The sequence below is a fragment of the Phyllostomus hastatus genome, unplaced genomic scaffold (assembly GCF_019186645.2).
Source record: "Phyllostomus hastatus isolate PE091 unplaced genomic scaffold, TTU_PhHast_1.1 phas_scaffold_501, whole genome shotgun sequence".
Taxonomy (NCBI): domain Eukaryota; kingdom Metazoa; phylum Chordata; class Mammalia; order Chiroptera; family Phyllostomidae; genus Phyllostomus; species Phyllostomus hastatus.
The window spans coordinates 56,003,631-56,028,408 of record NW_025334033.1 but is presented as its reverse complement, the minus strand read 5'-3'; the positions used below and the strand labels follow the sequence as shown (position 1 = coordinate 56,028,408).

Below are 24,778 nucleotides of genomic sequence, written 5' to 3'. Positions count from 1 at the left end.
GTTGAATATACCATAATTTATCCACTTTTTTCATGTGCTGGGCATTAGAGTTGTGTCTTCTGGGGACACACAGCAAGAGTTTATTTAGGTTTTATACCTGAACACTGAATTGTTGGATCCTAAGGTATGAACATCTTCAACTTTACAATAAAATGCCAAACTATTCTACTAATAACTCCTACAATTCATTATATAATGATGCATATGTCTACATGTCTTCACCATACTCAATACCGTCAGACTTCTTATTTTGCCCGTCTGATAGGTAGAAAATAGTGTTTCATTTTGGTTTTAATTTGCATTTTCGTGATTACTGATGAGATTTAGCCTTTTTGATTCATTCATGTGTTCTTTGTAGACAATCAAATGAAAAACGGTAATTTTTCTTGACTTGTTGGCTAACCTTCCAGAATAATATTTATTAGGAATGATGATAACAGGCACCCTTACCTTTTTTCCCCCTCACCAGAGGACATGCTTATTGATTTTTAAAGAGGGAAGGTAGAGGAGAGAAACATCAGTGTGACAGAAACTTCGATCATTTGCTTCATACGTGCCCTGATCGGGGACCAAACCCTCAACCTTTTGGTTTATGGAACAGTTCAGCCCCACCAGCCAGGGCAGTCACCCTAATGTTAATCAGAAAGGAATACTTTCTATGGATCACTTTTTTGTCTTTTTAAATTTACTGATTTTTAGAGAGAGAGAGAGAGAGAGAAACATTACTTTTTGTTGTTCTGCTGCATTCATTGGTTGATGCTTATATGTGCTCTGATGGGATCAAACCCACCACCTTGGCGTATCAGGATGACGCTCTAACCAACTGAACCGCCCAGCCAGGGCTATGGTTCACTCTTAAGTATAATGTTTATTACAGGATTTTTATGGGGTTCCTTTATCAGGTTAAGGAAGTTCCCTTATATTCAAACTAAGAGCTTTGCTTTATTTTCTAAACTATACATGAATTGATTTTATTAAACATTTTCTGTAGCTATTAGATAATCAGATGATTTCTTATTCTTTATTGATTATGATGAATTGCATTCATTAATTGGTTTTCTATTTGTGAACCAGTTTTGTATTTCTGGCATGCACAACTTGATCATTATATATTAACCTTTTTATGAATTGCCAAATTCCCTTTGTTCAGGACTTACGAATGATACAATCTACAATTTTTCTGTGCTCACACTTACTGGGTTTTCAGGTTTATGGTAGCAGTAGTTTTATAAAATGATTTTTGGGGAGTGTTCTCTCTACATTTGACTCTTTTTTTTCTTAAGATTATACTTAATTCTTCTGTGAATATTTGCTAAATATGCTGCTAAAAATATCTGGTTCTAGGAGTAATCTCTACTCTGTTCAAGTATACTGTTTCTTTTTTATGTCAAGTCATTTGTAGTCATTTCTTTTTTTAATTTTCTCATTCCTGATATTACTGTCTGTGCTTTCTTGTTCCTTTTTTCTTTTTTATATTGCTAGAGGTATGTTGATTGTATACTGTTTCAAAGAATCAACATACAGCTTTGTTTATTTTCTTTAGTGTGTTTTTTCTTATTTTAATTTCTGTTCTGACTTCACTGTTTTATTTGTAGAGAATACAATCTCTGTAATGTGTACATCCTTTGAAATTGTTGGACAGTTGCTTTATGTGGTCAGTGCTTACATATGCTTCCTATATATTTGAAGAGAATGTTTTCTGCGGTTGTTTTGTCCCTTTATATATATCTGTTATATTGTCAGTATTTACAATAGTTTAAATCCTTATTGATATATTTTCTGTGCTTGCTCCATCCTTGACTTCACTGAGTGAGAGAGATATGTTCAAACCTCTTACTATAAAGGTAGATTTACTTCTTTTTTTGTGTGTGTCATTTTTGCTTTTTATATTTTGATATGGAAAATGAATTGGTTGCTCAAAAAGTTAAGCATGGAATTAAATCATGTGACCTAATAATTTCACTCCTATGTGTAAGAGAATTGAAACAGGTGTTCAAACAGGAGCTTGTATATGAATGTTTATAACTGCACTGCTCGTAAAATCTTAAAGATGTAAGCAACCCAAATGCCCATGAATCGGTGGATGGAAAAATAAAAGTTGGTATGTCTGTGCAGTGGAATATTATTCAGCTATGAAAGGGAACAGTTTTGGGATATGCTACAATATGAATGAATCTTAACCATTATGCTAAGTTAAAGAAGCCAGACCACATATTGTATATGTGTATTGATTGTCTCATTCTATTTACATGAAGTATCTAGAGTAGGTAAATCTAGAGAGACAGAAACCAGATAGATTAGTGGTTGCCAGGGGTGTGAAGAGGTGGGTACGGGAAGTGTCTACTTAATGGTAAAGGTGATGAGATGATTCTGGGACTGGATAGTGGTGGTGGTTACACATGTAATGAAGTGCAGCTGAATTGTACACTTTAAAATGGTGAATTTTATATCACATGAATTTTACTTCTATACTTTTTTTTAACATTTACATGGGTGATTATCCTTTTTAAAAATATTTTTATTTATTTATATTTAGACAGAGGGGGAGGGAAGGAGAGAGAGATATACCAATGTGTCATTGTCTCTCTCATACCCTCTACTGGGGACCTGGCCTGCGACCCTTTGGTTCCCAGGCCAGTGCTCAGTCCACTGAGCCACACCAGCCAGGGCTGATCATCTATTTTTAATAAAAGAACATGTATACATACACATGTGTGAGTAGGTACAGGCCCAGACTTAATAACATCTTATTTAGAAATCTGAGTTATCCCTTTTATTTTCTGCTACAGTTGTGGTCAAGTTTAACATAATTGGTTATTTTATGGTCTTGGTTTTTAATTCTTTTTGGTTGAGACTGCTCCTCTATTCCACCCCGTTGAGTGCACATTCACTTTAAATCTAATGGCTTAATTATATTCTAAGCCATCATTGTCACAGTGGTATTATGCTAATTTGTAGTCAGAGTCCTAGTCCCTAATGTTAAGAGAAGCCAGACTGCTAGCCTATTTTAGCACTTTCCCCTACTGCTTCAGCATTGTTTCCCCTTTACACTGCAGCTTTTGGTGGTGTATGGGACCATAATTTCATTAAATGCTCCCATTTTCCAACCTAAGAATGGTCTGTGTCTAGACATCTTCCACAGTTATTGCTGAGAAATATCTTCCTGTGCTATTCTGAAAGAATAAAGGAAATAAAGTTAAACATCATTTCAGATTTATAGGTCATAGCTGAACTATTGTAATTGATGTATTTAATTTCTTGCTGGAATTTTAGTAACCCTGGCTAAGTCAGTGCAGCCAGTATTTTATGGTATACATATATGTATCATCAGGACCTTGGTTCTTAAAGAACATCAAGGTCATTATGTTTATTTTCATTGATTATTAGAAGGGCCCTTTTCTAATAATGCATGAAGCATAAAAAATAAATTCTCCCTTTTTATTTATAGGAGCCCCTCAACAGTGAAGATGATGTGAGTGATGAGGAAGGACAAGAACTCTTTGATACAGAAAATGTTGTTGTATGTCAGTATGATAAGGTAAGGATTTTGTCATCAGATTTCCAACTTTTTTTTTCTGTTTTAACTTCTTTTCTAAAACATCCTTTCTGCCTTGTTCAAATATTTGGGCAGCTGATTAGTGCCTTTTTAAAAAAATTGAATATTGATCGTTTTTTCCCCATTACCATTTAGTCCCCTTATATTGCCCTCACTCCATCTATCACCACACTGTTGTCCCTGTCCATGAGCGCTTTTTCCTTTTTGCTTAGTCCCTCTCCCCCTCACGTCTCCTGTCCACTAGTCGTCTCATCTATGAGTTCCTCCACCCTCCGCTAGTTCTGTCTCTCCAGCAGCTCTCTCATCTGTGAGTTTCTCCCCATTTTCCTTGTTAGTTCAGTTTGTTCATTAGATTCCACATATGAGTGAAATCATGTGGTTTTGTCTTTCTCTGACTGGCTTATTTCACTTAGCATAATTTTCTCCAGGTCGGTCCATACTGTCGCAAAGGGTAAAATTTTCTTCTTTTATTATGGTCAAATAGTATTCCACTGAGTAAATGCCCCATAGTTGTTTTATTCACTTACTTACTGGGCTGCTTGGGCTGCTTCCATATCTTGGTGATTGTAAGTAATACTGCAGTGTAGATAGATCGGGGTGCTTATGTTCTTTTGAATTAGTGTTTTGGGTTCCTTCGGATATTCCCACACATGGGATCAATGTGTCAAAAGGCAGATCCTTTTAATTTTCTGAGGTATCTCCATACCGCTTTGCACAGTGGCTACATCAGTCTGCATTCTCACCAATAGTACAAAAGGGTTCCCCTTTTTCCACATCCTTGCCAAGTGTGAGATGATACCTTATTTTAGTTTTAATTTGCATTTTTCTGATAATTAGTGACATCGAACATGTTTTCATATGTGTATTGGCCATCTGTATGTCCTCTATGGAGAAGCGTCTATTTAGTATAAATAATGTGAATGAAGACATGGTTATAGTTTAGTAGATTATTTTAATAAAATGAGAAATTAATCTGTGTAGCTTTACATTTAAAAAATTAGTTATTGATGAAATCGGGAGGAGAGTTGTTAAGTCCTGACTTGTTAAAAAGTAAACAACTACCTTTTAGTTATCCTTTAATACCAGTAATAACTTAGTGGGATAATCGTATCTTTCCTTTAGCCTCAGTTACCTCAAAACTAAAAAGGGTTTAATTGGATCTCTGCAACTTTTATAATTACTTAAGGAGAGAACTAGGGCATTAAATAAGACTGATAACTAACAAATAGATACATTTTTAATGAAAATTATTTTTTAAATTATTTACCTTTGCTATAGTTTGGTATCATTAAGGGATTTTTAAACTAAGTTCTAGGAGAATTAGCTCTTGAATCCTTTTCTTCTTAATTCTTAAAAAGGGTGCCACTTTCCAAGTATTTTTGTTGTAGTTATTGGCATTGTTGAGATTTTTGTTACTTATTGAAATATTTAATTTAAAATTTGTTTTCTGACTACAATAATTAAATTTATAATAAACCTACAAATCATATTTCATTTATAATTTACTTGTAGCAGAGGTTTTTACCAAATACTGAAAGCTCTAAAAACAGCAGTTGGGTTACCGGTTCAGTCCCCAGTTGGGGGCGCATGCAAGAGGCAACAGATTGATTTTCATACTGATGTTTCTCTCCCTCTCTTTCTCTCTCTCTAAAAATAAATAAATTCTTTAAAAAAAAAGCAGTTGGGTTTTGTTTGTAAGTACTACTTGTTCTGTAAATGAATATTTAATAAGCACCTACATTTGCCAGGCACTGGAGCATTTGTCACGATCATACAAAGTTTATTCCCTGAATGAGTTTCCTTCACTAATGATGAAAATCTGAAATTTGTGTTGCTTTTATAGGAATGAATATTATCGATAACCATGCTTATTGCAAACAGATCTATAGGGAAAATGTCAAGACAGTGGATCTTGTCATTTCCTAAAGAAAAGGTAAAGTCAAGCCATTTATATATCAGTGAAATTACAGAATAAACTCAGTGAGGTCATTGATTCAGAGTTATGAGAACATTCACTTTTGTAGATTATGACTTACGAGTGAGTGTTCTGAACACCCAATACTAGGCACATTATGATAGATGTAATTTCTTGTTGCATTCATGTAGAGAAGAATATTTAGGTTAAAACAGGAGATAACAATACACTTTTATTGTCAAGAAGTCTCAAGGGAACCTCTTGAAACCAAATTATCCAGAACACAATTTCATGATAACAAGATACCAGATTTTTCAGGCAAGGGGGGACTTTTACCTTAGCCTGACTGAAAAATACACTTCTTAATATTTTCATATTATAAGAGGATGGATGTATTCTCTTTCGGTACAAATGGTACACATAATATTTTAAATGTTAAAATTGATTATTTTAATGTTTCAGACTTAGAAATTGAATATAGCTTTAAATAGTGTGTTCAATGATAAATAGTTTTCAAGTTTGCATAAATCTAATTTTTAGAATTAAATGAATTCTGGAGATTGGAGTGATAGGGGATTGATTTTGGGGGGAGGGTCAACTGCAAAGAATAATGGTGTTCTCTGACTGGTTAAAATGGGGTTGAGTATGTTTTGAACCAACTTGAAGTTTGGGAGTTTATTTTTGAAGCCTAGATTTTAGAGTTTCAGTAATGAGTCAGTATTAGAAGTGATCATAGAAAGAATAATGAAGCTTGTGTTGCTGATCAGATCAGTATCTGATTCAGCCCAATAAGAGGCAGATTTCTCCCTTAAGTATGGGTAGATAAGTATGATGGCATTGGGTATTGAGGCTTTAGCCTCATTTATAGGTATTTTTACTTAATATGTTTGTTGTTAGGAAATTTAAGAGTCCTTTTTCCTGCATTCAGGATATTCCTTCATGAAGAGCTTAGGGCCAATAATTGTTTTTCAGGTTGTATTTTGTGATTTTATTTAAATACAAATATTTATTATTCATTACCCAGTAAGACTTCATGCTGAATATATGGACTACTGTTAGGTCCATGAAATTTTTCTACATTTGCATTTTTGTAACTTGTGTTGCAGCAGAATGCAATGAGTTTTTGTATTTACCTGTGGAATTCCTTTTCCCTAGCTACTTACCACTTTCTTGTTTATATAATGCCATTGTCTTTCAGGTTGCATCCACTTGGTTCATGCTGGAAAATAAATTTGTATACCTATTTTAGGAGAGTTAATACTTGCTCTACAAGGTGCCAAACAAGAAAAGAGGAAGTCAAGATCTTTTCATACCTGTTTCATGCAACAAATACTTACTGAGTGTCTATGATATCCCAGGACACTGTTCTAGGAGCTTCAGACACACTAGTGAGCAAACAAAGTAATCCCTGCCATTGGGAAACTTACCGCAGTGGAGGGTGACATATGCTAAAACAATTAATACAGCTTGTTAGAAGTTGATAATTGTTACAGAAAATAAAGAGGGGGAAAGTGAGAGGTTACAGTTTTAAATAGGATAGTTATGTTAGATCATTTGAGAATATGGCATTTAAACAGACTTAAGGAGGGTTAACCCAGTCAGTCATCATCTGGTGGCAGAGGCTACCTGTTATATGTGAGTGGCAGCAAGAAAGCTAGTGTGCCAGGGCTGTGGGGAGGGGTGTTCTATAGTAGTAGACTTAATCCAGGGTAAGTGAGGGCAGAGGGTGTGGAACTTTGTGGGGACAGGGGCTCTTGTGTGGATTGGGAAGCTATTGGAAGGTTTCAGATAGACAAATGTGATGTCACATTTTAATTTTAAAAGGATTACTTTTCCTTTGTTAAAATTAGAGTGTGTGGAGAAAGCAGAGATTGAAACAAGGATACTGATGGAAGGATATTATAGTAATCCAAGTGAGAGATAATGTTGACTCAGGCTAGGATGATAATATGGAAATGGTGCAAAGTAGTTGGCTCTTGGATATGTTTTGAAGAAGAATCAGCAGGAATTCTTGACTTTCTTTAGATGTGTGATAGAGAAGGGAAAGAGAAATCAAGAATGACTGCACAGTGCAGTGTGCAGGTGATGTTTTATTGAGTTGTGCACTTAAAGCCTGTGTGGTTTTGTGAACCAATGTGACCCCAATAAATTCAATTAAAAAATGGCTCCAAGATCTTTTAATGAGTAACCAGAAAGAAGAATGGAGATGCGATGCCATCAACTGAAAAGGAAGAGTCTGAAGATGGATCAGTTTCAGGAGACGAGATCAGTTTTGGACATGTTAAGTTTGGAATGTCTATTAGACATCCATCTTAACATAGTTTAATGTTTACGTAGTATATTTAGACCAGAGCTAGAAGACCAGTTAATGTAAGACTCTCTTTCCAGACTAGTATTTTAATTTTTGTGTGTGTTCTATTCTGTTTTAATGGATAAGAAAAATTGAATAAACTTAGAGTTGTAGTCAGTGATCTAGAGGAAGAGCATGAGAGTTGTTTTCAAATACATGAAATGTTCTTTGACTTTTAAAAAAAATTTAAGGCCCAAGAGGCAGAGCTAGGATCAATAAGTACAAGTTTGGAGGAAGTATATTTCAGTAAGGGGTAATGGGTGAAGGCTTATAAAAGTTGTCCCAGAAAGGAATAACATAATTTGCAGTTCTTTGCCCCCAACTTTTAACTAATATAAGCAAACACTGAATAATTTTTCAAGAATATGCCATGGAGAGTAGTTGCACTGGGAAGTTAGACTGGAATTTTAGGAATGGGACATCAAATTATGTGTACATAGTTAGCATTTGTGCATTCTTATATGAAACACCCTGATTTAGTAGAAAGCCTATTGGACCTGGATTCAAGAATCATCTTTGTCATTTAATAGCATTATGCTCATGGTCAAGTCATGACCAGGTCATAACTTTTCCAGGCTATAATTTCCTCTTTTAGAATGAAATGCTGAACTATTTGATTTGAAGTGTTTTTAGATTAGAAAAGAGGGAGGACCACAGGTTTTTTTTTGAAGAGAATGTGGAGCTTGAACTGGACTTTAATAATGAATGGGGCTTAGTGGAAGATGAAGAAAGGTCATTTTAGTTCATTAAATTTTACAGCTTCTTTTCCCCCTAAGTCCTTGGAATTGCAAATAACTAAAAATTGTAAATGAAAGCAAAGCTAGGAGTGCCCAGGGCCTGGTCCAGTTTGAACTCCACCCTTCTCTCTTTGTCTTAACTGTAGGAGGTACACAGTTTTTGAAATGTACATTGAGTGGGGGGATGATTAGCATGCCTTCAGTTGTATTTGTTACATGCTGCCATGTATTTAAGTCTTGAAAACTAAACTGTAAAGGAGTTTTATTTTGTTAGAAGAAATCAGTATGTACTTGCATATACTTTAGAAATAATACTAGAAATGTCTTGGGGAATGCCATTGGGAATTAATCAGTAGGAAAGAGTACTTTCAGCTGATGAGATTAGGGAAAACTTTGTGGAGAACACAGTATTTTGAGATGGATCTTGAACTAAGAATTGAATGTGAAAATGGGAGCAAGGCATGATACTTCCTTTGAAATACAGCCTTTGAGTAACGTGAAAGTAGGAAGTAATCTTGGAAAGGTGAGTTATTTCCTGGTCATTTACAAATAGAAATAGTCAAGAAGAGGTGATTGGTTAGAATTGTGCTTCTTACAGCAATGTTTATAAGATGATTGGAAGGAAGGGGAGCGTGAAGGCATAAAAATCAGTTAGATGGTTGTTGTAATAAATCAGATGACAGGAGTCTGTTACGTGGTAACTATAAGATAATTGGTGGCCTTGGAGAAAACAGTTGCCAGGTGTGCTGATGACAAAGTCGAATGAGAGATAAAGTAAATAGTAGTTTAAAATACTGATATTTAGTGTGAATACTAATACCATGAAGGTGTAGTATTTAGAAGGGTCAGCCCTGTGGCAGTTGTTATTATTTGTGAGGAAGAGGAAGGAAATGGTTGTAAATATGATGCCAATACTGAAGAAAGGTGGTGTCCTGAGGGACAGTAGATAAGAGAATGAAGAAAAGCCTAAGGTTAAGTGAATAGTATAGGCATGAAAGGAGTTATTAGAGCAAAGGTAAAACTAATCTAGAAGCATCAGGGAGAATAAGGGGTGTTCCTGTTTTAAGTATTTGCCAGTATAAAATTTCCTGTGAAAAAAAGAAAACATGTATATGCAACCTGGTAGAGATATTTTACAGAAAAAGACTACTAACTGCTTTAATATAAACACTAAGTGTTGTAAAAAAAATACTATAGGTTTATTTATTTTTTTAAAATTAACCTAGTGAGTGAATGGTTTGTTTGTTTGCTTTAGGTTAAATTAAACTTTATTAAAAAACCAGTATGTCCAACCACAGTGGTATAAAATTAGCAATCTGTTACAAGAAGAAAACTGCAAAATTCACAAGTATTTGGAGATTAAAGAATATGCTACTGAACAAACAACCAAGGGGTCAGTGAAAAAATCTGAACAGAAATAAAAAAAAAATACCTTGACAAATGAAAATATAATATACTAAAAGTTATGGATGCAGCAAAAGCAATTTTAAGAGAGAAGTTCATAAAGATAAATGCCTACATTAAAAAGTAAGAAGATCTCAAACTAACTTTACATCTCCAGGAACTAACTAGAAAGAGGAAAAAATAAAGCCCAGTTAATAGAAGGAAGGAAATAATAAAGATCAGAGCAGAAATAAATGAAATGGAGATTAAAAGACAATAGAAAGGATTAATAAAACCAAGAGCTTGTTCCTTGAAAAGATAACTTGATTAACCTTCCAGTGGTTCACCAAGAGAAGAACGAGGAATCAAATAAAGCCAGAAATGAGATATTACAACTGATAACACAAAAATACAAAGGATCATAAGCAACTACTGTGAACAATTACATGCCAACATATTGGACAACCTAGAAGAAATGGATTAAATATCTAGAAACATAAAGCCTTTGAAAACTGAATCATGAAATAGAAAATCTGAACAGACTGATATCCTAAGGAGATTGAACCAGTAATTAGAAACTTCCCAATAAACAAAAGTCCAGGTTCAGACAGCTTCAGTGGTGAATTCTACCAAACATCTAAAGAGGAATTAATACCAATTTTTCTGAAAGTCTTCCAAAAATAATAGAATGGAAGGGAATACGTCAAAACATATTTAATAAAACTAGACAAGGACACCACAGTAAAAGAAAGTTACATGCCAAAATCCCTGGTGAACAGAGATTCGAAAATTCTGAATAAGATATTGGCAAACTGAATTCAGCAATGCACTAAGAGGATCGTATACCTCTTAGTGGGATTTATTTCAGGGATACAAGGATGGTTCAGTATTCTCAAATAAATCAAAGTAATACAACACATTAACAAAGGAAGGGTAAAAGGCGTATGATTATCTCAACAGATGCAGAAAAAGCATTTGACAAAATTCAATGCCCCTTTATGATAAAAACTTTAGAGAGTTGGTCCAGAGGTACCTCAACTTTAAATAAAGAGGGTATAAGACAAGCCTACAACTGAAAGCTTTTCTGTTAAGATTAGGAGCAAGACGCAGATGCCCACTGTCACCACTTCTTTCAGTATAACATTGGAAAGTCTGAGCCAAAAACAGTCAAGAAAGAAGAAAACTTACGCAGATTAGAAAGGAAGAGATAAAACTGTCACTATCAGCAGATGACATGTATAGAATACCCTAAAAACTCCACACAATACTGTTAGACCTGTGAAATTTAGTAAAGTTGCAGGACACAAAATCAAAATAAAAAATTGGTTACATTTTTATACATTAATAATGAACTGTTATAAAGAATTGGAAAACAATCCCATTTATAATGGCGTCAAAAAGAATATACCAAGGAGTAAATTCAACCAAGGAGATCAAAGACCTGTATACCAAAACCTATAAAGACTTTGTGAAAGAAATTGAAGAAGACACAGGTAAATAGGAAGATATTTTATGCTTATGGACTGGAAAAATTAATATTGTTAATATGTCCACACTGTTCAGTGCAGTCCCTACCAAAATTTCAGTGACATTTTTCATACATATAGAAAAAACAAATCTGAAATTTGTGTGAACCACAAAAGATCCTTCAGCCAAAGCAATCTTGAGAAAGGACAACAAAGCTGCACTCATCACACTCCCTGATTTTAAATCATGTTACACAGAGTAATCAAAACTGTATGGTATTCCCATGTAAACAGACGCATAGATCAATAGAACAGAAAAGACAGCCCAGAAATAAACCCATGCATATATGTTAGGACAAAAGAGCCAAGGATACACAATGGGTAAATGACAATTTCTTCAGTAAATGGTATTGGGAAACCTGGACCACTGTCACACTATGCACAAAAATCAACTCAAAATGAAAGAAGACTTGACTGTTAAGACCTGAGGCTGTAAAATTGCTGGAAGAACACATAGGTGGTAAGCTCTTGAACACTGGTCTCGGTTTGTTTTTTTTTTAATTTGACATCAGAAGCATAGACAACAAAAGCAAAAAAATTCATCAAGTTAGGACTATTTCACACTAAAAAGCTTCTGCACAGTGAAGGAAACAGTCAACAAAGTGAAAAGGCAACCTACTGAATGGAAGAAATACTAAAAACCATATATGATAAGGGATTAATATCCAAAATATATAAAGAACTCATATAATTCAATAGCAAAAAACAAAGTCTGATTTTGGAAATGGGCAAAAGATCTCAATAGGCAGATTTTCAAAGAAGGTAAACAAAATACAAATGGCCAACCTGTATACAAAAAGCTGTTCAACATGACTAATCATCAGGGAAATACAAATCAAAACCACAGTGAGCATTACTTCAGTAATATTACATGTTAGAATAGCTGTTATCAATTTGATGAAAAGAAGCAAGAAGTGTTAGAAAGGATGTGGAAGAAAGGGAACCCTTGTGCATGGGTTGGTAGGACTATGTGTTGGTACAGCCACTACAGTAAACAGTACGGAGGCTCCTCAGAAAAACTGAAAATAGAGCTACCATATATATTGCATAATTCCACTTACGAGTATTTATTCAAAGGAAATGAAACACTGGAAAGGATATAGAACCCCATGTTCACTGCAGGATTATTTATGATAGTCAAGGAAGTAACCTAAGTGTGCATCAATGTGGGAATGGATAAACTGTTATTTTACACACACACACACACTCACTAGCGATATACAGGGTCCAGCACAAATAATGGCACCTTTTTATTGCAAACTCTTTTATTACAAAATTATAAGCATATAATTTGGTGACATAACAATATCGCACCAAAGCACACCATGACATTCTAGGTGAAATGTTCAGATTAAAACTATAAATTATTACACCCATACTATTGCCCTACAAACCACACTCAAGTAAGCCTTACCTCTTCTGGACCCTGTATATTCAATGGAATATTACTCAGCTATAAAAAAATGAAATTTTGCCATTTGTGACCACATGGATGGGCTTTGAGGGTATCATGCTAACTGAAGTAAGAGAGAGAAACACCATTGATCTCTCATATGTGGCATCTAAAACAAATTAAACTCATAGTATGGAGGACAGATTGATGATTGCCAGAGGCAAGTGGTGGGGGATGGGTGAAGGTGGTTAAAGATACAAACTTCCAGTTATAAAATAAGTCAAGGGATATAATATACAACATCATGACTGAAGTTAATATTATATATATTTGAAAGTTGCTAACAGTAGATCTTAAAAGTTCTCAAGAAAAAATATTAACACAAGAAAAAAAGTTGTAACTGTGTGGGGATGAATGTTAACTAGACTTATTGTGATTATTTCTCAGTATATAAAAATATTGAATCATGTTTGTTGTACACCTGAAATTAATAGAATGTTACATGTCAGTGTGACATTACATTAATGTAACGTATTACATTACATGTATTTTAACTAATGTAATGAGTTAATGTTACAGTGCATCAATGTTAGGTGTTACATTGACATGTCATTGTAACATTCTTAGTTCTATCTTAGTTAAAAAGAAAAAGAGACTTCCTGCCAAGATGGAGGTGTGGATAGATATACTGTGCCTCCTCACAGAACCAAAAGAAGGACAACAACCAATTTAAAGACAAAAAAACAACCAGAACTGCTAGAAAATCGAACTGTATATGGAGGTCCGACAACAAAGGAGTTAAAGAAGAAACATTCATCCAGACCCGTAGGAGGGGTGAAGACAAGCAGCCAGGGCAGAGAGTGTGTGTGGCATGGTGGTGGCTGGCAGACTGGGAAGGACAGCTGGGGAGCAAGAAGACCATACAACCCAGAGTTTCAGTGTGGGAAACTAAAGCTTCAAAACCTCTGGCTGTAAAAACCTGTAGATGTTATGGCAGTGGGAGACACTCCCAGCCTCACAGGAGAGTTCATTGGAGAGACCCACAGGGTCCTAGAATGTACACAAACCCACACACCCAGGAATCAGAACCAGAAAGGCCCAGTTTACTTGTGGATAGCAGGGGGAGTGTCTGTAAGGCAGCTGAGAACAGCATTGTTCCCTCTCTGACTCCTATCCCACACATAGTGCCACAATGCAGCAACGTGGGTTGCCCCTCCCTGGTGAATATTTAAGGCTCTGCCCCTTACAGTGTAACAGGAGCACCAAGACAAATGTGGCCCAAATGAAAGAACAGATCAAAGTTCCAGAAAAACAAACTAAGCAGTGAAGAGATAGCTAACCTATTAAATGCAGAGTTCAAAACACTGGAAATCAGGATGCTCACAGAAAGGGTTGAGTATGGTCACAAAATAGAGGAAGAAGTGAAGGCTAAGAAAAGTAAAATAAAGAAAAATATACAGGGAATCAATAATGACAGGAAGGAAACGGACTCAAATTGGTGATTTGGAGCAGAAGGAAGAAGTAAACATTCAACCAGAACAGAGCGAAGAAACAAGAATTCAAAAAAATGAGGAGAGGCTTAGGAACCTACGGGACAACTTGAAACGTTCCAACATCCGAATCGTAGGGGTGCCAGAAGGAGAAGAGGAAGAGCAAGAAATCAGAAACTTATTTCAATAAATAATGAAGGAAAACTTCCCCAATCTGGCAAAGAATATAAGGATATAAGGCTTCAAGGAAGCCCAGAGAGATCCAAAGAAACTGGACCCAAGGAAGCATATACCAAGGCACATCATGATTATATTACCTAAGATTAAAGATAAGGAGAGAATCTTAAAAGCAGCAAGAGGAAATTAAACAGTTACCTACAAAGGAGTGCCCATATGACTATCAGCTGATTTCTAAAAAAAAAAAAATAAAATAACAACTTACAGGCAAGAAGGAACTGGAAAGAAGTATTTAAAGTCATAAAAGGCAAGGACCTACATCCAAGATTACTCCACCCAGCAAAGCTATCCTTTAGAATGGAAGGGCAGGTAAAGTACTTCCCAAATAAGGTCAAGTTAAAGGAGTTCATCATCACCAAACTCTTCTTATATGAAATGTTAAAGGGACATATCTAAGAAAAAATAAAAACTGAATATTAAAATGACAACAGTCTCACAACTATCAACAACTAAATCCCCCCCAAAACTAAGCAAACAACTAGAATAGGAACAGAATCACAGAAATAGAGATTACATAGAGGGTTATCAGTAGGTAGGGGGTGTGGGGAGGTTGGAGTAAAAAGGTACAGGGCATAAGAAGCATAACTGGTAGACACCAAATAGGGAGAGATTAAGAAGAGTACAGGAAATGGAGAAGCCAAAGAACTTATATGTATGTCCCATGGACATGAACTAAGGTGTGGGGGAAATGCTGGTGGGAATGGGGGTGCAGGGCACAGGGGGATGAAGGGGAGGGAAAAATGGGACAACTGTAATAGTATAATCAATAAAATATACTTAAAAAATTTATGAACATGAACAGTGAGCTCTCAGAAAGAGAAACCAAGAAAACAATCCCATTTACTATTGCAACAAAAACGAAGGTAACTACAAATAAATTTAGCCAAGGAGGTGTAAAAGACATACACTCAGAAAACTATAGGGCATTGAAAAAAGAAATTGTGGGAGATAAAAATAAGTGGAAGTATATACCATGTTCATGGATTGGTAAAATTTAACATCATGAAAATGTCCATACTATTGAAGGTAATCTATAGATTCATCACAATTCCTGTTAAAATATCAATGCATGTTGGTATTTTAATAGGATAAATATAGAACAAATAGTCCAAAAATGTATGTGGAAACAAAAAGACCCCAAATATCCTCAGCAATCTTGAAAGAGAAGAACAAAGTTGGTGGTTCACAGTACCTGATATGAAACTGTATTTCAAGGCCACTGTAATCAAAACAGCCTGGTACTGGCATGAGAACAAGTATATAGATAACTGGAATAGAGCAGAGAGCCCAGAAATAAACTCATGCCTATATGGTAAATTAATATTTGACAGAGGAAGCAGGAACATAACAATGGGGTAAATACAGTCTATTCAGTAAACTTAAAATTGGGCAGATACTTGCAAGAGAAAAATGAAACCACCAACTTACACCATATACAAGAATAAGCTCAAAATGGATGAAAGACTTAAATGTAAATTGTGAAACCATAAAAATCCTGGAAGAAAGCATAGGCAGTGAAATCTCAGACATCTCTTAGAGCAGTATTTTTGCTGACATGTCTTACAGGGCAAGGGAAACAAAGGAGATAATAAATAGCACAATATCAAACTAAAAAGCTTGTGCACAGGAAAAGAAACCATCAACAAAATGAAAAGGGAACCCACTATATGAACTTAATACCAGTAAGGCAAACAGTCCAGTTAGAAAGTGGGCAAAGGACCTGAATAGACACTTTTCCAAATAGGAAAATACAGTTGGCCAACAGATACATGAAAGAATTCTCAACATCACTAATGATTAGAGAGGTGCAGATTAAAATTACAATGGGATGTATCACCTCACACCCGCCAAAATGGCTACCATCAATAAATTAACAGACAACAGCTTAGTTATTTGGATTGTCATATGCACCAAAAGGTTGCCAGTTCTCTTCCTGGTCAGGGCACAGACATGTATGGCAGGCAACTGATGGATGTTACTCTCCCCCTCCCTCACCCCCTCCTTCCTCCTCTAAAATCAATGATCATCTGTGGGAGATGATTTTAAAAAAAAAGTGCTGGTGGGGATGTGGAGAAAAGGTAACTTCAGTGCGCCGTTGCTGGAGTGCAGACTGGCACAGCCACTGTGGAAAGCAGTATGGAGTTTCCTCAGAAAATTAAAAAATGAAGCTATGTTTTGACCCAGTGATCCCACTTCCGAGAATATATACTAAGAATCCTGAAACACCAATTTGAAAGAATATATGCACTTTGTGTGTAGCAGCATTATTGACAATAGCAAAGATCTAGAAACAGCCCAGATACGTACATCAATAGATGAGTGGTGCTCATCTAAAAAAAAGTGGTGGTACATATACACAATGGAACACTATGCAGCTGTAAAAAGGAAGGAAATCTTACTTTTTGCAACAGTGTTGATGAAACAGAATGACAGCTGTCAGAGGGTTTGGAAGGGGGTGCTGGATGAAAGAAGATAAAAGGATTAGCCAAACAACATGCATGTGTATAACTTACGAACACAGACAAGAGTGTGCTGATGGCCAGAAGGAATGGCCAGAGTAAGAGCTGGGAGGAGGGAGCAGGGCACAAAGTGGGGCAAATGGGGGACATCTGCAATAGTGTCAGCAATAGAAATAAAAAATAAAATACAAATTGGTAAACGCAGAAATGTACAACAAAGTTGGTGTTTGAGTGGGTCTTCATTGTTTCCTTTGTGTCTGATTGTATCTCTTACATTCTTTTTTTATTTGTTTATTTAGATACACAGAAGTAAAAACAAATGGAAATTTCATCTAAAGGATGGCATTATGAATCTTAATGGAAGAGATTATATATTTTCCAAAGCCATTGGAGATGCAGAATGGTGAAGAGTCGGTTCTTTCCTTTATAAATAAAAGAAACTTTTAAAAAAATTTAAAGTGAACAGTTTGAAACTTGGGACAATACTCCAACCAAAACGTAACTTCTGCATGTCAGAAAGTGCAGTAGAAGCAAAGCTACTGGAACAAAGAGACCTTGACAACCTAGACACTACTTCTAACTGGCAAGCCATGGAACTGTAGCACCTGGGTTTGTTGGGGAGGGGGGCTTGGGGTTTTGTGTAGGAAAACCATTAATTGTCCATTTTCAATACAGGTACCTGCCACCGGTAATTAGCATGTAAAGCCTTGTCTATATTCCTTCCTTCAACTTGGTTTTAATCGGAAAATACTTGTTAGAATGAACTGAAGAAATTTCCCTTTTGATAGATTGAAATGAAACTGCTTATTGTATGTGGTTATATTTGGTAAAAATTGCGTGTGAGCTTTTTACAAAAGGGTAAGAATTATGGTGTTGAATTTTAATTCACTTGTGTAAGGAAACAATTTAGATCTCTTATAATAGGTCTTAACTATTTTTACTTGCTATTCTGCCTAAGTAAAATATACCTCTTTTCTTCCCTGCTTTATGAAACATCTATTTAAGAGTTAAGGGAAGTAATCAGTGGTCACAATTTGGAGACAAAATTTGACCCAGGAATGGACACTTAATTTTAATTAGATTTTCATAGTCATTAAACTTGGGTCTTGTCTGAGTTGAGCAGAATTAAAATGGCACCTTCAGTTTCCTTACAGAAAATTTGTAATTATTTCTTTTAGTCCTGTACCTTTAAAAAGAACCCCCAAAGTGGCTCATTTCACAGAGGTACCATCTAGCTGAAATTATATACACATGAATAGATAAAGATTTTCTCCTGCTGGGCTGAAGTGTATGCTGATACGTGTTTAGTCTTCAAGCCAAACAAACATGAAGGTAACACTCTGTGCATTGACTGAAGCGTTGGGCAGGTGGTGAGGACCTGGATTTTTATTAAACGACTTAGTAATTATAAAAGTTTCTTGTGTTTACTTAGTAAAGAATTTTAAAACCATTATTTTAATTGAACAAATTTTTAAAAATGCAACTTTGTAATTTGAGAGGCAATTTTGGGGCTAGAGGGGGTGGGCCACTGAAAGTACATATTTACCTCTTTCATTTGGTGGTCCTTCCAGGCCATTGATAGTGTAGACATGGGCTCCAGTTTGCACATCGGGAAGAAAGCATATAAATTTGACTTATATTAAAAATAATAGAAACTTAATATGTATATTAAGAATGCATAGCTCTGTATCCTCTAAGGGGCTCTGAAGTACAACATGGCAGTTCTGTGTTCAGTGCGAACTAGTTGCCTGGGAGAACTGTAGGAACACTTGTCTTCACCTGTGTTTTTACAGCGAATTCTTTTTGTGGTTTATATTGACAAAGTTCACGTGTTTAAGTTACTTTTGTATATCAATTTTTTTAAGTCTTCCATTTTTGTCTTCCTTTTATTTGTTTTTGTGTTTCCAGAAGTAACATAGAAACACTTTAAAGTACATTGCAAAGAAAAACTGTGAGCTTATTATATCGTTTTTTTCTTTTTTTTTAACAAATCTTTAAACTTCTCAGAAAGGCTAACTCTTTTTTCTTTTGCCTACTTCTCACCCCACATACCAACATGGTCCCTTTAACTTATGTTCTGAACTTTGGTGTAAGTGGTGGTTTCTAGCATGCTAGTAGTTAGGTTTTATTTAGATGCCATAACTGGTAATACGGTTTTTATTTTTATGTTAATTTAGTTTTTTGGAGGGGAGCTTCATTTGTTTACCCCACTACTCTCAAAGCACACACAGGGTTTTTTTGTTGTTGATTGAGGCTGGGAGAAGAGAAAGGAGGACTGAAATCCCAGACATCCTGTCCTTCAGTTGTCCTTCAGTGTAGTTGATGGCTTTGTATTTGCCCAATGAAGAGTCAACGACCTGAACTACCTATAAAAGTGTAGCAGTGCTGCGGTGTTGGTTGAAACCTTTCGGCTATCTAGTAGTTCCTAGGCTACTGGACCGTGTATTATTATCATATACTCAGCTCATGTTTGGGCCCTCTATGTACGCAAACATTTGTATTCATAGTAGAATTGTATACTGGCCTATTTTTATAATGTTGTTTTCAAACATGAAAAGCCACTGCTTTCCGAATGATTCACTAGGGTCATTTTGAAGCAGGAAATACCTATTTGTATTTGCACCTGTGTATTGCATATTAATTATGATATACTTGGCAAATGCTTTTCTTTTACCTGTGAATATTCTGAAAGCCAGTCCAAACAACACTGCATACCAAACTGTGCTCTTATATATTACTGCATTTGTGTTCCTTTTTAATCAGATAGCATGTTTTAGTTTTATTATGGTGGCTTGCTATAAGAGTGCCACTTGCTTATCTTTTATTGTACTTGAATTCTTAATCATGCTTTTAACGTATTTAACAAACCATTTCTTTAGATTCTGTAAACATGTCATTCCTTTGAAAAGGCAGGGATTCCCACTTCAGAATTTTAAAATGAAAATGTTTATTCAAAGAGGGAAAATAGTTCAGACTTGGTTTTATGAAAATAGGTAAAGGTTTCACTCAGAAGAGGATTTGTTTAGATTTGCACAGATGGTGATGGCACCTTTTGTTAAAAAGAAAGTTAATGTTAATCAACAGTGCTGAGGAAAATTTACACAGAATTACTTGACATATCAAGTGTGGAAATGTGTGCCTTTCAGTATATTTACTCTTTTTTTTGGTGGTCATTGGGATAATCAGACCATATGAATGCCTGAGAGCACGTTTAATTTCTGTGGAGAGCCATGTTTGGCTAAAACAACTCTTTTAATGTGCAATTAGTTTCTAGAGTAAAATGTCTGTTATATGAGGGGGATCTTTATATTGGGCTTTTATATTTTTTAAAGTTCATGTTTCTTTCTGTTAATTAAATGCCATCACAATATCACGTTTATATTGTTGCCTATCTTAAAATCAAAGCCACCTTGATGTTTTTCTTCTCGGAATACATCAATATTTGAGCCGTGTGTATAGTGATTAAAATGTGTTTTTGAAGAGCATATTCTAATAGATCTGGTTTTAGACATCAAGAACATGAAAATATAATAGCTTTTGTATAAAGATTTTCTTTTGCTATAGTGAAAATTAAGGATTTGGTTTTGCTTCTTACGGAGGAATGGAAAGAGTTGTTTAAGAGTAATTTTTAATTATCTTATAGCAATAATGTCACCATTCTTTTTCAGAAGGTAAATATGCCTTGTGCAGGAAAACAGACATAATTTTCTCCGTTTTCTTCCACTTAAAAAATTCCTATTTTTTCAGATTATTTCATCTTGAACATTTTTGAGATTTTGTGCAATGTTATATTTTATTGCTCCATCTTTGTACATTTTCATTTTATTTCATTTGTCTGTCTTCCACCTGTCTGTGTGAATCAGCTCTTTCGGACTTTGAATTCATTGGTTAAAAAATAGTTACTTTATACATTTCTTCATGGGTTTATGTTAAAAAGTTTTGCATTTTAATCTATTATGCTATGGAAATTATTCTGAAGTTTATATTTCCCTTTTAAATCTTAGTCTAAATTTTCCATTTTTTATGGCTTAAGGAAAAACACACCAAGCTTAATATTTGTTTATTTTGAGGAACAAGAGAAACTTTCTTTCCTTCTCTTTTAAGGGAGGAGCTCATTGAGTTAGTTACTGCTATTAGTAAGTAACTCTTTCAGTCAGAGTTCCTTAAATTGGTCCAGTATGCTCCAGGGCTACAATTTGGGGGTGGGACTGATCCTTTTTGCTGTTCTGAGCTACTATTGTCAACTGCTGTTGTACATACTGTTATGTGTAAGGGCGTAAATATATTTATTATGTTTGTATAATTCATTCTGTACAATTGCAGATCAAGATCGCTCTTCTGTGATATACGGAATATTATGTTTTAAAGACCATCTTGGAATACAATTAGAGAACTTAGTATTTTGATGTACTAAGACCTATTTTAAGTTTAATATTTTACCTTTGCAAAAACTTTAATTAAAGATGTTATTTAAAAAAAGTAATGTTGCTTGCTTCGCTTACTAATATATAGCATTGTTATATAGATAACTGAATAAAATTATGCAGTTTAGAAAGGAAAATGCTATATACTATTAATGAGAATAAGTTCCATTTATCAAAAACAAAAAGGGGGTATCATTATACTCTTGTACTTTAAAACTAAGTGGGGTGGGATATCAGTCTGAATTATTGAACCATGTTAGGAATTCTTAATAGTTTCAAAAAAAAGTTGTATTGCCCAGGCACACAGGAATTTTAAGTTGGGCTAAATTGACACCAACAAAGTGTAACTAGAATTGATGTAATTAACATACTGTATTAAATGAGTATTTCTACTCCAAAGAATAGATTACTTAGGATAAAATTTTTTGAGAACATACTTGTTTTTCAATTTCTCTGGTTAGCTAAATCGTTTAGTTCAGTTTGTAAATAATTGCATAATAGGAGAATTGGATTTCTGAGGTCTATATTACATATTGAATATATTTTGTGTTATTTTTGAAGGTATTAAATAATTAGCAAGTATTTTAATTTTATAGTTAATTCAAATGAAACATTAAGAAGCTTGCTTTTTTGTAATTTTTTATCCTGTTACAGACTACTTTATCTAGGAAACATGCAAATTTTAACCATTAAAGCAATCGTAATAAAGATATTTTATTGCCAGAAAAACCTTGTCATTTTGCAGTTTAATACAGGCTCCTGTGTTGACAGTCTTAACCTTTTTGGCCTCAGTTCTTATATCTGTAATGTATATGGTTTTGAGGATTGAGTGAGGTAAGACATATAAAGCTCTTAGAATGGTTTTTGGTACACTTAAGCACTCAGATGCCACAATTAAATTACTAATTCTTAATTACTTGCATAATTTAAAATAACTAGTGGAACTGAAAAAAATTTCAATGATCAAAAACAGCAAAGAAGAATGTGGTCTGATTAAGAAGAGTCAGTGAAAGGTTTGGTTACAACCAAGCAAACTGAGCCTGGGAGGTTAAGTTAAGAGAAGCAGTTCATCTGGCTGTAGCAGCACAGGAGGGATAATGCAACCCAGCGAGCAGCCTCGAAGCTCTTTTGCCCCTGAAGTAAATAACTTCCTATAATATGTCTAAAATAGGTTGAATTTCCCCAAATCTAAAACTGTAGAATTAGAGCATTTTAATAATTACAGGATTTTCCCAAATATCAATGGATTCTATTTGTTTATGGAGAAAAACAGAGGTGTTGAAATACTGTTATTAAAAGACATTGAAGCCGTGGTTACCTCACTCTGCACTGACCTGAATCCTCCTAGTGATAGTTGGCAGTCCTATTTCTTTCTGGAGGCAGATGGCTTTGTGTCAACCCTCCTTGCCAGCCAAGGAGGAAAAGACAAAAAGAAGTAGCTGCTTACCTTAGCTTCTGTTTTGAAGTACAGTTCTTAGGTTAAGAGGAAATGGAGCAGAGTGTATGTTAACTCACTCAACTCTGCAGTCTACCCTGGGCCAGGAATTGTAATTAGTGCTATTGGAAGACCCAGAGGTAAGACAGTTGCTGCCTTTAAAGAGCAGTTAGTGTCCATGAGCCTTTTTTGTTGTTGTTTGTTTTTTATTTTCCTGTGCTTAATCCCTTTACCCTTCTCACCCAGCCCCCAACCTCCTCCTCTGTGACAGCTGTTAAATACATATAAAGAGAGGGGAGCCGCCAGGTTGGATTGTGTGAGTTCTAATCCCAGAGAGAACTGGATTAATAGCAGTGTGAGTTTGGGTAAGTTTACCAAAGCAGCCTACTTCATAGGGTTGTCATGAAGATAATGAGATAATGCATAGGTTGCATTTGGCAAATCCTTGGTACGTGGTAACTGATCAATAAATGCATTTTAGTTAGGAATGATGGTCACAGAAAAGATCTTAGATTTGCCAGGTTGCTTATGTTGAGTTTTCCTGTATCTTAACAGCAATGGGTTCACAGACTGTGATGGTGTATCTGCACATTGAAATGAGGGGTCAGAACACTTAATACTAGCGATTATAGAGAGTGCTGACTTTGTTAGTGGAAACAGTTCTAGAAGCTTAATTGTAGTTCTCATTTTCACATTCGAGATGAATTTTGTGTTCTTGGATCAAGAATGTTCTGAATCTTTACCTACCTTCAAACTTCACCTTTCTGAAGGTTGTTGGCTTAAAATAATACTAGTTACCTCCCGAGCACTTGTGGAATACCCCACTTTCTTAAACGATACGATAGAAATCGAATTTACTCTTTATTTCTCTTTCCAAACCTAACATAGCTGTGGCTGCTGTTCCCCCAGTCACTGGGAGTTGAAGCCTAGTGTCATCTAAATCCGTGGCTTCCCTCGTCTTCCCCAAGTCCTGGTCAAATTCTTCATTGTGTACCACATGCTCAAAACAAGCTCCAGGAGTCATCCCTGATTCCCCTTCTGTTCCTCATTTTTACCACATCCAATCAGCAAGGATTGCTGGGTCTACTGACATTACATACATTGACTTTTTAAAAAAATTTTTTTAACTATTTTTCCTGTATTTTTTCCATTACCATTTATCCCACCTATACCCTCTTTCTCCTCTGTCCAAACCCCTGCCACGATCACTACACTGTTGTGACAACTTCTATTTATTTTCACTAGTCTAGGTCAAGCCCAAACCAGACCGGCATCAACCAGTCTGACGGAGCTGCATTGTTAAACTTGACCTTTCATGTGAAGAGAGAAGCAGTGGGGCAGGCGCTCGCAGCTGGATTTCAGCTGTGCTCATCAGAGTCCCTGGCCACGGCATGCCTCTCTGTGACAGTCCCCAACTTTTTGCTGACCTGCCTTCATAGATTTGTCTCCCTGAAGCCCATTTCTTAATTCATGTCCATGTGAACTTTTTTTCAAAGTCACAGTGCACAAGTGGCAACCACATAGGCGCCCACCTGGCAACACACCCAAAATTCAGTTCCTAAGCAAGGCATTTGCACCTGAGTTTTTCCTTTGCCTGTAGTACTTTCCTTTTAGATCATTATATTCCCACATCAAGGACGTTTCTCTTGCTTGTACCATGATTTATCTCACACTGAGCCCTCTCAGTGATATTTGATTCCCTGTCTCAGGTGTGTGGTAACTTACTGAGACTAGTGTTTGATATTTTTAATATATAGTGGACTCTTACAAATTAATAAGATATTCCACTAGGGAAAATGGACCCATAGAACAAGGAAGTCAGTTCATCAAAAAAGAAAGGCAAATGTCAATTAATTGACCTTTTTAATAGTTG

General features: G+C 35.4%; 1 protein-coding gene across 1 annotated transcript in view; it reads left to right on the top strand.

Moving 5' to 3' along the window:
- The window catches only part of GTF2A1 (general transcription factor IIA subunit 1), a 47,559-nt gene extending 25,360 nt beyond the window's left edge, over positions 1-22,199 (top strand). The window contains exons 8-9 of the mRNA XM_045822523.1: positions 3,449-3,538; positions 17,346-22,199. Coding sequence (XP_045678479.1) covers positions 3,449-3,538; positions 17,346-17,453 — 198 coding nt within the window. The 3' untranslated portion in view covers positions 17,454-22,199. The remainder of the gene's footprint in view (positions 1-3,448; positions 3,539-17,345) is intronic.
- Positions 22,200-24,778: the final 2,579 nt, after the last annotated feature.